Raw genomic sequence first — 14,902 nt, 5'->3', positions numbered from 1 at the left:
CAGAAGACACAACACCAACTAGAGAGAGAGAGAGAGAGAGAGAGAGAGAGAGAGAGAGAGAGAGAGAGAGAGACATTCTCCCCTCCCTTCTTTTTGTGGTATCTTGTAAGTGGTATAATGTGAGGATAATTTAAACAAAACACCCTGTGAAGTGAAAAAAACCCAACCACATCTCCATGAATGCAAACATTTTAGAGTTCGAGTATGTACAGCTAATAAAATCTACAGAGTGAACAGAGCAGCAACAACAGCAGACCCGAGCAGACACTCTAGTGTTAATAAGTTCCTTCACAATTCATGCAGTCGACCTATAAGTGTATAGTAATCGGTCTGAAGCCAGTACTGTTAGAGAAGTGGAACTTTACACCATTCACAGAGTTGCAGCCATGTTGATTTGACCTCTTTCCTTAAAAAGCTAAGGAACTGGCAGATTTTTAGCTGAGGGTGTTTTATCATTAGCTTTTATTGATTCTAGGCAGTGACAAGTTTCAACTCTACCTGAAACGCTTTTGTTTTGTTTTCACAAGTAAGAAGTTGGAACTTGGGATAATGACATAATTTTCAATTTCTGTGCATTGGTGCTAAGAAAAAAAAAGGCATCGATGCCACTGAGTGTTTGTTTGTTTGTTTGTTTGTTTGTTATAGTAGTATATACAGCATAACTAGCAGCTAGAATATAAAATAAACACATTTTGTAAGTTCTGATCTTCCAGTCTGGATTCTTCATGGACTCGTTTGGAAAATCATAATAGTTCTTGTGATTTAACACTAACGTCTGGTCAGAATGCATTCTGTCATTATTGTTGTCATTTATCTGTATTACTGCTGTTATGACGATCATCAGCACTTCACTTAGGATTTCTATTACCGATCCCTTGGAGTATCACTAGCACTAACACCTGTTTCATTCAGTTTATACACACAGCAGCTTTACAGAATCTAGATGTAGATTTAGCAGTGTTGTAATGTAACGGAGTAAAAATACTTCGTTACCGTACTTAAGTAGAAATGTCACGTATCTGTACTTTACATCGCTGTTTAAATTTATGTCAACTTTCACTTTTACTCCACTACATTTCCTAGATAAAATGTATACTTTTACTCCGTTATATTTCCACTAAGTATCTTCGTTACTCGTTACTACAAAATAAAATCAGAAGAAATGTGTGCAGCTGCAATAAGGGAGGTTTGGCGAATCACTTTAGATTGCATTACGCACGTCCGTGCGTGCTACGGAGAAGCACAGGTAGGCGCAGCATGCACGCGCAGTCAGAGCTGGAGGAATTTATCTGTAACGGTAATCGGCGGAAAGCCGCAAAGATGGCAACCAAAAGCAGTGAAATGTCACTATTCTTATTACCAGAGTTGTAGCACAAACAAAAATATTAATGCAAACAATCCATTCAATATTAAATAAAAATAACATTTATTGATTTGTTTTTTGTCTTGTGAATATTTGTTTATTAATGACTGCATTCATCGGACACACTGTTTGTAGAGAATGCACACATACATGAACTGATCTGATTCAAGACTGGCATCATTACATCATGCATAAAATTTTGGTGTCCACTTTTGCCATTTTAAATAATACCATAACTTTTGGCTTACTATGTAGTCATATAATATATAATATAAAACTCTTCTTGTTTTAAAGTCTCACTGAGGGCTAAAAACCCTAAAGATGAAACCCTGGAACTGCCCCCTGCTCTTATGTCTACAGAAAATCACTGAAATTTTACTTTTTACTTTTACTTCAAATACTTAAGTACAGTAAATATCAGAAAATGACTTTTGATACTTAAGTACAGTAAATATCAGATACTTTTTACTTGAGTAATATTCTAAAAGGTGACTTTCACTTCTACCAGTCTTTTTCTAGTACGATACTTGTACTTTTACTCAAGTATTGCTTTCTAGTACTTTATACAACACTGAGATTTAGATCCCTAATGAGCAAGTCAAAGCCCATCATTATCATCACATTGTTCATATTTTCTAAAATTTGCATTAGCTCTATGCCCAATAGTGGAGATTTGTCTGTAAGATTGGTTCGTGTCCTGGTTGACACAAGTGGAACCTGATGTGGTCTTCTGCTGTTGTAGCCGAGCCACCTCAGTGTTTGATGTGTTGTACATTCTGAGATGTTTTTCTGCACAACACGGTTGTATAGCGTGATTATATCAGTTAGTGTATCTTTCCTGCTTTGGCAGTTTCTGAAATAGTCAAACCGACTAATATTATCTGAACATTTTGTGCTGCTGGAACATGATTTCTGTTCAGGAAAAGGTTTTACGTACCCTGCACAAATATTTATTCAAATCCGTCAAAGAGAAAGAGTACGAGAAAGAATCTTTTAACAGTTTTAAACTGTATTATCAGGGGGCCTAAACATTCCAATAAGAACTGTGCTTCATAAATCAAAACCTGTTCTCTTCCCTTCCACCACATTTCATAATTGTTTCTAAAAATTGTTACTGGCCTCAGGGTCGAAAACATGGCCGCAGGAAATGAAGGAAAAAGAGCAGAAAGCCTTTTGCTGTGGGGGGATCTAGTGAGGAACACACACAGGTGGTGTGAGTGTGTGAGTGTGTGTGTGTGTGTGTGTGTGTGTGTGTGTGTGTGTGTGTGTGTGAACACATTTGTATTTGTATATGCTTCACTATGCTAAAAGTGGGGTTTTATACTTAAACACAGTTCACAGCATCTCAATAGGAGTCAGTGTTTGTTATGAGGCTGAGCACAACAAGCTACAGAGATTCACACACATAATGAGTTTTAGAATGAAACAAGATCCTCAAAATCCTGTAAAAGATGGAACTGGACATTCTTGCATATCGGCGGCTTGTTCGCGTCTGGGAAACAACAGTGGTTATGAAAAAGCAAATATTCTCAAAGCTCCAAGAGCTTACCTTGTATACAGTCCATGGCGAGTACATCTGTTCAAGTCAATTTCATTGTATAGCACTTTTAACAACGAACATTGACTCAAAGCAGCTTTACAGAAGTATAGAAACAGACTCAATTCATATTTATCTCTAACATCTGTCCCTAATGACCAATCTGAGGTGACAGTGGAAGGAATGAGATGATATGAGGAAGAAACCTTGAGAGGAACCAGGCTCAGAAGGGAACCTCGTCCTCATTTGGGTGACACTGGACAGGAAATAATGTCAATGTAAATAACAGTTTGTAGTCCGGTGGAATTAAGTGACCAAGAGCATCTGAGGAACTAACAAGTCAGCATCATTTCTAAGTTCATTATAGACCTGACTCCCTGTAGACTTCCTTCCTGCTGAAGTCTTCAAATGTTCACTGATGAAGACCAGAGCACCAAGCTGACAGACGGAATGGCAGTTTAGCGATGGCTTGGTAGTGACTGAGTCGTTCTACTTACAACAAACCCATGGGTCAGTGGCTGTCCATGCAGATCTATCCCCAGCACCACTAAGTGACAAGAGGAGGGATCAGAAGAAGCAGTCTGGAAAGAAGAAGCAGTCACACTGGGAGCTCGGGAGCAGCACATGTAGCTTAACAGTGGCAGAGAGAGAGAGAGAGAGAGAGAGAGAGAGAGAGAGAGAAATATTACGTCTGTTTGCAATCATGTGATGGTGTCAGAAACAGGAGCCTCCACCGAGCAGAATCGGACCCAAATGCAGGGATAACATGTGGAAACACTAGTGACGACAAACTGAAATACAAAATATCTCCCAAAACAGAAACCAGGAGACACAAGACCAGGACTTAGCAAGCACAAGTGTGTCTTCAGCCTGGATTTAAACACCGAGACTGTGTCCGTGTCCCAACACTAATTGGAAGGCTGTTAACTGCATGACTGCAGGGCTTTGTAAGAAAAAGCTCTGCCCCCTGCTGTAGCCTTTACTAGATGAGGTACCAAAAATAGCCCGCACCTTTAGATCGAAGTAGGCGTGACGGCTAATATAAAAACCAAAAGGCCGCTCAGGTACTGTGGCACGAGACCATTCAGTGCTTTAATGGGTCAGTAATATTATTTTATAATCAATGTGAAATTTGACTGGGGCCAGTGCAGTGTGGATAAGATTGGAGTGATGTGTTCATACCTTCTAGGTCCGGTTAAGACGCTAGCCGAAGCTTTCTGGATTAGCCAGAGCTTGTTTATACTCTTACAGGAACATCCAGACAGTAAAGCATTACAATAATCCAACCTAGAGGTAACAAAAGCTTGAACTAGAGCAACTTGGCATCAAATGTATTGTCTTATAAATATTTCTGAGATGGAAGTCAATAATCACACCAAGGCACATGATGAAATAGAAAGAGCATCCAGAGTTACTCTGTAATCGGAAAGCTTACTTCTGGCTGCCTGTGGACCTAGTACAAGCACTCCTGTCAGTTAGCAAGCATCCGCTATCTAATGTCCTTTACACATACTTCAGTCTTAATTAGCGGGATGTGGTAGCTCGCTCAGTGGTTAAGGCGTTCGACTACTGATCGGAAGGTCATGGGTTTCGAATCCCAGGTCCACCAAGTTAACCCTCAATTGCTCAGGTGTATAAACTGAAATAAAAATGTAAGTCACTCTGAGTGTCTGCTAAATGCTGTACATGTAAATTAACTGACGTCTCTCAGCTGAAACATACAGTATGACTGTGTGTCATCAGCATACCATGTTTACAAATTATTGCACCAAGGTGTAGTATAAATAAGGAGAAAAGCAGTGGACCTAAAATAGAACCTTGTGGAACACTGAACATAACCTTAGTTTGAGTTTCTACATCTCCTAAGGAAAAAAAAACAGTACTTTTCCACTTTAGACCACGCCCACTTCTGTGTGAATCCGTATACAGATGGATATTTGGAGCACTAAATATATAGCAGACAGTGGCATTGTGTTACGCTCCTGGCTTGTTGCACTTCAGTCTCCTTGAATAACTTGTCTTTGTGTTAACTTTTAGTTAAAGAACTCTCAAGATTTGTCCTTCATCTTTAACCTTTAAAGCATCAAGTGTTTTTTGGGTTTGCATTACTTTGTTATTCTGAACAAACAATGGTATAGGATTTGTGTGGGTGTATGTATGTGTGTGTGTGTGTGTGTGTGTGTGTGTGTGTGTGTGTGTGTGTGTGTGTGTGTGTGATGGATTCTACGTCTGGCCCATCTATCATCAGTATCCAACAGCTGTGAAGTGTGTAGGCCTCTGGAGACTTAGGGGTCTCAGCTCTACACACACACACACACACACACACACACACACAAGCCTCACTGCTTAGTAATTCATAGCTGCTAATAAACACACACCCAGTTACTTCCTTTGGGATCTCTGGCCCTGGACAGACATATGGCAAAGACAAATACGGGCCGGGTTTTTATAGTGTACAGATTCTGGACCTCAGTTTCATCCTCAATCTTTTTACGTGTCCATGATGTAATGTTCACTCCTGACAGTTCTATGACGAACGTACTTTGACCAAATTCCATCATTATAAGATGGTGTTTTGGGGATTATTGAGATTGAAAGGATACCTGCATCAGCAACTGCATTTCTCTCTGTCAGAATGTTAGATGACTTCCGTCTGTGTGTGTGTGTGTGTGTGTGTGTGTGTGTGTGTGTGTGTGTGCGCCATCTGCTGAATTTGAGGTTGAGAGAACATGTGCTTAGTAAATTCCTCAGTCAGTCTAATCAGATACGTTTCCAACCAAATATTTCTCAAGTTCATCCAAATGCATCCAGATTTCTAGCATATTTCTGGCAAAATTCAGCAGGAATCTTTCTAGTTTTCCCATAAATCATGGTTGTGCTGATATTCCAGAAAGGAACAAGAAGGTGGAATAAAAATCGTGCCAGACACACACACACACACACACACACACACACACACACACACACACACACACACACACACACAGAGGCGCAAAGAGTCTGTACCTCACACACATTATATAACTATAATTTAGTTTGCATTTCTATGTAATTTAACGGAAATAAACTTTTGTAATTCATGTATTATGTATTTTGAAATAAACCAAAAGATAAAAGTTTTGCCGCAATCCTCTTAGACTCCAAGTGCAGTATGAAGAAGCCAGTATCTGAAATCTGCCAGAGTTACAACAGATATTTCAGACAGAATCAGATAGAAGAACCGGCAAAGAGAGCTAGAACATATTTGTCAGAAAGAATCGAGGGGAATAAAAACGCTCAGAAAACGCACAAGGAGATCAAAAGCAGTGGAGCCACAAGTTATTAGAGAATATTTCTATCACACTCATGTTTAATATAAAGGGTGATGTCACAGATTAGCAGGGGAATTGGTGCTAAATTGATGTGGGATAAGAAAAAGATCTACCTGTTAATAAAGGTGGGGTCTCCGTTGTTTGAGAAATGCTTCAGAAAACCGCTTTGGGCCGCCAAACAATACAAAAACAGAACTAACGTGTAGCTAATGAGCAGAAAGGGGCGTGTCTTGTCGGTATGGGTGGAGAGAGTGTTCAGTGCGCATGTGCGACATTAGCAGAAAGTGGTTGAAACACTGACATGGAGGATAAGAACAAAGAAAGAAAGCGAAGAAAGGCTTACGATAAGGCAAGAAGTAGGAAGTGTTAATATAGGATCAGCTTTCCAGCGCTGGAGAGAACTGAACGTCTTCCGTGTGAAACGGAGCTAAACCTTTCATGGTACAACACACAGTGCTACAAAAACACATTTGTATTACCTTAGTATTATTCATCGTGTTCATTTATTGATAAAAAAATATACCCTCAGTCAGCTGCCCCAACAGGTTCTGCCCTAATACTTGTCTGGGTTATACTTGTCTGGTGTATGTGTGGGGGCGGAGCTATGAAAAAGGGGTGGGACCCCTTTGGGTTTGGTGATTTCAAATGTCAACATTGGCTTTCAAACAAGGGAGTCCACACCTTTAATAACTATAATGTATGGTGGTCTTTTTAAGTTTGTCATTTAGTTACTAAGGTGTTCACTACAATCCAACTTCCCCTAATTTTTGGTGTCATGCAGTTACCCTTCTCTACACATTGATATCCAGATGTTAGCATGCTGTTCGATCTGACAGATGCAGGAACGCAATGTTTGGTGATTTTTTTATTTATTTATTTTTTGCTTTGTTTGTTTAATTTGTAGATCGGTGAACTCTTTGACCATTATGTCAGTGTTCAGTGCTCTGGCTTTCCTCTTCGCTTATAGTTCTTCTGTTTATGTTAGCTTCTTGAGGCTTCGATGAAGACATACAGTATCCTGCCTTCGGAGCTGCTCTGAGATGTTTGCGTTCCTGCTTTATTGCGTTTTATATTTAAGCACAAAATTCAGTCACCAGAGCTCAAGGTGCCATGAATTCATTTTATGCTTGCAAGAGAAACTATGGAGTTTCTGTTTTGACTGTAGTTATATGTATATGTGTGTATATATATATATATATATATATATATATATATATATATATATATATATATATATATTCAGTGAGAGGTGATAAATACCATTGTTTGTTCAGAATATATATATATTACTGTGCAAAACTTTTAGGCAGGTGTAAAAAAAATGGTGTAAACAAAGAATGCTTTCAAAAATGGAAGTGTTAAACATTTATTTTCATAAATGAACAAAATGCAGTGATTGAACAAAAGAGAAAACTAAATCTAATCAATATTTGGTGTGACCGCCCTTTGCCTTCAAAACAGCAGCAATTCTTCTAGCTACACTTGCACACAGTTTTTGAAGGAACTCGGCTGGTGGGTTGTTCCAAACATCTTGGAGAACTAACCACAGATCTTCTGTGGATCTTCATGTAATCCCAGACACACTGGATGATGTTGAGATCAGGGCTCTGTGGGGGTCGTGACATCACTTCATGCTGGTTTGAAGGCAAAAGGTAGTAACACCAAATATTGATCTGATTTATATTTTTCTTTTGTTTGCTCACTTTTTCCATTTTGTAAATTGACAGAAATAAACACTCATTATTTATATTTCACACCTGCCTAAAACTTTTGCACAGTACTATATATATATATATATATATATATATATATATATATATATATATATATATATATATATATATATATATATATATATATAGGGGGCATGGTGGCTTAGTGGTTAGCACGTTAGCCTCACACCTCCAGGGTTGGGGGTTCGATTCCCGCCTCCGCCTTGTATGTGTGGAGTTTGCATGTTCTCCCCGTGCCTTGGGGGTTTCCTCCGGGTACTCCGGTTTCCTCCCCCGGTCCAAAGACATGCATGGTAGGTTGATTTGGCATCTCTGGAAAATTGTCCGTAGTGTGTGATTGCGTGAGTGAATAAGAGTGTGTGCCCTGTGATGGGTTGGTACTCCAGCATGTATCCTGCCTTGATGCCCGATGATGCCTGAGATAGGCACAGGCTCCCTGTGACCCGAGGTAGTTTGGATAAAGCGGTAGAAAATGAGTGAGAACTTTCAGGACACAAAACAAGGTTTGACGCTTCTGAGGTCTGAGAATGTCTGATCAGGAGAGCAGGCTGAATCTTCAGGACAAATCGTGACAGTGCTGCAGCTTTTATGGATTAACTGCAGGAATTGGAGTTCGGAGCTTGTACTTAGGGCCTTTATTTCAACCAGTAAGTTACTTCTAGACGCTGCTTGTGCAACACTTATCCAGTTAATACAGTCAGCTTAGTCTGTAACCTATTTAGTCACATAATCTATATGTGTTTATAACAATCTGTGTTTAGTGGATGCACCACTTTAGACCGACAGTAACCAGTTCAGGGTGTTACTTCCTTATGGAAGGAGTCTCCAGTGTCAGTGCTTTGTAAAACCATCGGTTAAGGTTTATGATTTCTCAGTAGCATGTTAGTAGCATGCTAAGCCTCATGTGTGTTTCCTAGAAAAAAGAAACAGAGGCTGTTGAGGTCACGACTGTTAATGTAAGTGATAACAGGGACAAGCTTCAAGTACATGTTCAAGAAATGTCACTATTGAGGTGTAACTGTAGCATACAACAAATCCTGGCTGATATTTGAACTGACACTTTGTTGAAAACAGTCTTACTGGAAATGAATAAAATTTGCCTCATAATATTCCTGAAATTCACTGCAAACTAGCAAAAGTGCTGCTTTTACTTAAACTAAAATGTCTAGGAATAAAAAGCTCTAATGGTATCAATAAATAAATCTGCTACATTTTTGCCTAATATTTTTCTGTTGGATTACATTCATAAAATAAAATACAATAAAATAAAATAAAATAAAAAGCAGTGCTGTAATCTCTGTGTAATATTTTTTTGGGAAAAAACAACAACAACAAACGGCTAGACATTTCGGCAACAATAAAACAAGTCAGATGCAGACAGAGACAGAACAGAGACTTCCTTAAGGACCGAGTGCAGGCTGAGATGAAATGGTGAACTATTCCAGGCTCCTGAGTGGCACATCAGAGCAGTATTTACCCCTGGTGATGTCACATGGGTTTCAGTACAGATTCTCTCTTTCATATCAGTCCCAGCCAATCATTTATTCATGTAGTTCAAACGTGTACGTCGGTCGTACGCGATCGAATTGAGTAACGTTAACGTCAACGCCATTCGATTGCTTATGTTTAAAAACCTGAATAAAATCCAAGATCAAACAGACACATTAACACTGCAACACTTTCCCATGCATGCATTAATCACCTAAATGTAACACTACAGTTATACTGTACTGTAGCTCCCATCAGCGCCAACATCCACATGAGAAGGTTTACATTAATACGTTACACTCACTCTATCAAATAAAGTTCAGTATAACTAATAAAATCACAACTGTTGAGAAATCTAATAGTTTTATGTAAACTGTACATAATCTTTTTTCTTAAATCCTGCTGACTGACCACATCACCTTTTCCCATAGCTGACAGGTGAGTGGGAGTTAGCGAAAACTAAATATGGGAGAGAAAAAGAAAAAAAAAAGACATCCAATGAACTACTCCGTTATTTTGGCTTATTCAGGGGTTAAGCATCTGTGTTCCTGATCAGAATGTCAGGGGGTTCAAGGCCCAAGCAATACATGCACATTTACTTGTACTGTTTAATGTATATGTGCTTCTTCTGCTTCTTCTTCTTCTTAAGAGACAGAAGCTCATGAGCAGGGTTGCCAGGTTCCTAACACTTGAAACTAGCCATTGGGCAACAAGTGAACTATGCTGCACATTTTGTGGGATCTGCAATGCGTGCTCATTAACATGGGTGTTGATCAGAGATGTTTCTGGTTTTGCATCAGTAGTTTGCTCCAGTTGTCTGACCTAAACATCGCCTTAGCTCATGCAGATCACATGCGATGCTCAAGGCCACGTGTCTCTGCTAGCTTTCCAAAAAAAATTATTATTTCCTTAATAAGGAGAATTTCCTAACTTTCCGGGAAAGAATTCTCAATTGATAGGAATGCTGTGTTACAAGCAGCGATAGTGACTCAGAGAGTGAGAGAGAGAAAGAGAGAGAGAGTGAGAGAGAGAGTGCGAGAGACAGACAGATAGACAGATTCTCTACAGGTCTGTGAAGGGAGATGGCCCCTGTTCCAATCAGTGCACTTATTTTTATCTCTCCTGTTGTGTGTGTGTGTGTGTGTGTGTGTGTGTGTGTGTGTGTGTGTGTGTGTGTGTGTGTGTGTGTGTGTGTGTGTGTGTGTGTGTGTGTGTGTGCGCGCGTGCTTGTGTTTATAGAGCTCAGACTGGAATTGTCAGAATTAATCAGTCTCGCTGTCTCCCCCTAAACTACCCCTCTCATCCAAACCCCCACACACTTACGTCAGCAGATTTATATATATATAAACCACAGAAGGTAATATGTTTGTGGTGTGTGTGTGTGTGTGTTGCAGAAAACAGTGGAGACGGCATTGATTACAGCCAGCAGAAGCGGGAGAACATCGGCGATCTTATTCAAGAGACACTGGAGGTGTTTGAGCGCTACGGAGGAGAAGATGCCTTTATCAACATCAAATACATGGTGCCCACTTATGAGTCCATTCTACTCAGCTAACACACACACACACACACACACACACACCTGCTAGCCTTATAGCCTTATCCTACACTTGTATGATTATATTAAACTACTGAACTGATTCACCATCTTATTCTACTGAGTCTCCTTTGTCTTACTGAAACAAAGTCTTCGCTGTGATGTCACTGTGATGTCGTTGTGATGTCGCTGTGATGTAAATGTGATGTCGTTGTGATGTCACTGTGATGTCGCTGTGATGTAACTGTGATGTCGCTGATGTCACTGTGATGTAACTGTGATGTCGTTGTGATGTCACTGAAGTCACTGATGTCGCTGTGATGTCGCTGTGATGTCACTGATGTCACTGTGATGTCGCTGTGATGTAACTGTGATGTCGCTGATGTCACTGTGATGTAACTGTGATGTCGTTGTGATGTCACTGAAGTCACTGATGTCGCTGTGATGTCGCTGTGATGTCACTGTGAAGTCACTGATTTTGCTGTGATGTCACTGTGATGTCACTGTGATGTCGCTGTGATGTCACTGTGAAGTCACTGATTTTGCTGTGATGTTGCTGTGAAGTCGCTGTGAAGTCACTGTGATGTCACTGTGAAGTCGCTGATTTTGCTGTGATGTCACTGTGATGTCACTGTGATGTCACTGTGAAGTCACTGATTTTGCTGTGATGTCACTGTGATGTCACTGTGAAGTCACTGATTTTGCTGTGATGTCACTGTGATGTCACTGTGAAGTCACTGCTTTTGCTGTGATGTCGCTGTGATGTCACTGTGAAGTCACTGATGTCGCTGTGATGTCACTGTGAAGTCACTGATTTTGCTGTGATGTCGCTGTGATGTCACTTTGAAGTCGCTGTGATGTCACTGATTTTGCTGTGATGTTGACTGTGAAGTCACTGTGATGTCACTGATTTTGCTGTGATGTCGCTGAATGTGTCCTTACATTTAATGCAAAATCATAAAGATCAGAACTTCAGAGTGTAATAGCACAACAACTGCACAATACATTCTCAACTGGAATATTCACAATAACGTTGCAAATACAGCAAATAAACTGCATGTGAGTAATCTGATAATATCTGAAGTGGGCGTGGCTTAAATGTACTGCTATTTTATCTTCAATGTGAATCTTATAACTTTGTCTCCCAGGAACACTGACAAACACTGCAGCTCTCCCACTGGCATATGTTCATTCTCTCTCACACACACACACACACACACACACACACACACACACACACACACACACACACACACACACACCTTTTACAGGCTCCTCAAATTCAGCTACGTTACTGAAGTTTCACTTTCAAAAGTCTTTCCAAAATCAGCTGTTGTTCCTAACAATGATGACAGATGATGTTCTTCTAACACAATAAACAAGTTCTGTCAATATCAAATATTACATGGTCAATTTTTTAACACTCCAGAAGAATTGCGTTGTGATTTGTGTGGTGTTGTGTGGTGTTGTGTTTTGTTATGTGTGCTGTGCTGTGTGCTGTGTTGTGATGTGTGCTGTGTGTTGTGTTGTGTTTTGCTGTGATGTGTGGCGTGTTGTGTTTTGCTGTGATGTGTGGCGTGGTGTGTTTTGTTGTGATGTGTGTTGTGTTTTGCTGTGATGTGTGGCATGGTGTAGCGTCTGGTACAGGTCATTTTAGATTTCATGTCCCAGGAACCCTAAATTTCAACAGCTACTTCTCAATTAACCGATGAGCAACCCAGTTTTACACACACACCTGGCTCCAGAATGTCTGGAGCCTACACAAAGACCAGATAACCCCATGTGGCTCTTCCGATTGAACTCATAGGGGCCCTCAAACAGAACACACACACACACACACACACACACACACACACACACACACAGAAAACACAATGAGACATTCCTTTTACTAATAAAACCCGAAGATAAGATACTCTAACGTTCTCATTCTTATAACCCTTTTTTGTAATGTGTCCTTCGTTTAAGGCCTGACTTAAAATGATTTGCTCCTTAATTTCCTGACAAGGGTGTATTTTATTCATGCGTCAGAAAACAACATTGTATTTAACATCCGTTACACTCTAATTACTGATTATGGCATGTTAATGTATACCTGTTCTAATGCCGTATGCCCCTTTAAGGTCCAATGTCAGAATGTATACGAAGCTATCGTTTTCTTTTTACTTCTCTAAGGAAAGTGCATTTTGTTTTGTGTTTCATTTTGTTTCTTTGCCTTTATAAGAACACAATATCGTATTAACATCAGTTACCCTTCGATTACTGATCTATGTATTTAATGTACCGCTGCCTTCATACCGTCATTACCCGTCATGTTTAGTATCCAAATGACCACAAAATTATCGGTTACTCTTTTTTCAAACACTGGTGTATTTTATTTGAGCACGAAAGGTGCCATACCGTCTTAATACACACTGGATCAAACTTTAAAGTCATCTAAAAGTTTGATAGCTAAACCACGCCCACAGGTGCCTGAAACAAAGGGAGTTTTTCCCTCCAAAACCTTGACCGAAGTATTAGTCATCTCCCCAAAGATGGGTGGAGTTCACGACCTTTAAATTGTCACAAACACCACTAATCCGTGGTCAGACTTTCGGAACAGCTTGGAGACGACTCCATCTTCCTTCAAAGAAGTTCCAGCAAGCTTCACTTCCAAGAAGGACAACTGCTCTGATCTTCAGGAGAACTTGGAAGAATGTCTGACCCCACCCTAACTGACTTTTCAGAGATTTCTCTGTTGCATCTGGACTCTTGTGCAGTAAGCCAATGCAAGTACCCGTTTCCTTTACCAACCAATTTAGATGCGTAATTTTAAGTAGGAATCTTTCATTGAGTCTTAAGGTGAATTTAAGTTTCTGTGACGATTTCCCAGTTAGGGTGTGATTAATTTTGAAGTTTATGTTTGCCATTCCTTTCCTTCCTTTCTCTAATTTCTTCTTTCCAGTCTCTTCCTCCCTTTCCCCAATTTTAATTTCCTTTGTTTTATTTTATTTTAATCTTCGTTTTCCCTATTTCTTTTGTTTGTTTGTGTAGTTAGTTTTATGTTGTGTTTGTCTCATTCATTAAATGCCATATTTTTGTGCCAAATAAGTGATTGTCTCTGAGTATCGCTCACAAATTAAGGTACCTGCAACATCTGGTCTGAACTACATGCTCTATTGAGTTAATTTAATTTAAATAACGGTATACAGTAAAAGGAAAGCGAATCTTTCTTGGCCGGGAAGATACCGCCTTCATAGAAGTAATAAAGGTACACGGCCTGTTCACCGGACGAACAGACCAAATAAGCGTAACCTTAATTCCAGTACCGTTAATTTCAACTTAGGTTAAAATATTTAGAAGTCACTATAACACGTTATAGTTACTTATAAATACTTACCTTGCTTCGCGAGCCAAAATCGCTACAGTGGTGTGTTTTGTTGTGATGTGTGGTGTATTGTGATTTGACGCGTGTTGTGCTGTGTATTGTGTTGTGATGTGTATTGTGTCGTGATGTGTATTGTGATGTATGATGTGATGTGTATTGTGTTGATGTGTAGTGTTGTGTGTTGTGATGTGCATTGTGATGTGTATTGTGTTGAGATATGTGTTGTGTTGGGCGTTGTGTTGTGATGTGATGGGTGTTGTGTTGTGTATTGTGTTGTGATGTATGATGTGATGTGTATTGTGATGTGTGTTGTGTTGTGATGTATGATGTGATGTGTGTTGTGATGTGTATTGTGATGTATGATGTGATGTATGATGTGTATTGTGATGTGTATTGTGATGTGATGTATGATGTGATGTGTATTGTGATGTATGATGTGATGTATGATGTGTATTGTGATGTGTGTTGTGATGTGTATTGTGATGTATGATGTGATGTATGATGTGTATTGTGATGTGTGTTGTGATGTATGATGTGATGTGTGTTGTGATGTGTATTGTGATGTA

The 14,902-nt window shown here is 39.6% G+C and overlaps 1 protein-coding gene and 1 long non-coding RNA gene across 3 annotated transcripts in view; one reads left to right on the top strand and one right to left on the bottom strand.

Moving 5' to 3' along the window:
- Nucleotides 1-11,084, top strand: part of pacrg (PARK2 co-regulated) — a 108,845-nt gene extending 97,761 nt beyond the window's left edge. For both annotated transcript variants that reach the window (XM_027159739.2, XM_027159740.2), the window contains exon 5: nt 10,827-11,084. In XM_027159739.2, coding sequence (XP_027015540.1) covers nt 10,827-10,987 — 161 coding nt within the window. In that variant the 3' untranslated portion in view covers nt 10,988-11,084. The remainder of the gene's footprint in view (nt 1-10,826) is intronic.
- Nucleotides 1-14,902, bottom strand: part of LOC113651090 — a 53,964-nt gene that overhangs the window by 25,849 nt on the left and 13,213 nt on the right. The gene's annotated exons all lie outside the window — the stretch shown is intronic.

This window comes from Tachysurus fulvidraco, chromosome 12 (assembly GCF_022655615.1).
Source record: "Tachysurus fulvidraco isolate hzauxx_2018 chromosome 12, HZAU_PFXX_2.0, whole genome shotgun sequence".
NCBI classification, from domain to species: domain Eukaryota; kingdom Metazoa; phylum Chordata; class Actinopteri; order Siluriformes; family Bagridae; genus Tachysurus; species Tachysurus fulvidraco.
Note: the sequence above shows the minus strand (reverse complement) of the source record. Positions and strands in the feature narration are given on the sequence as shown.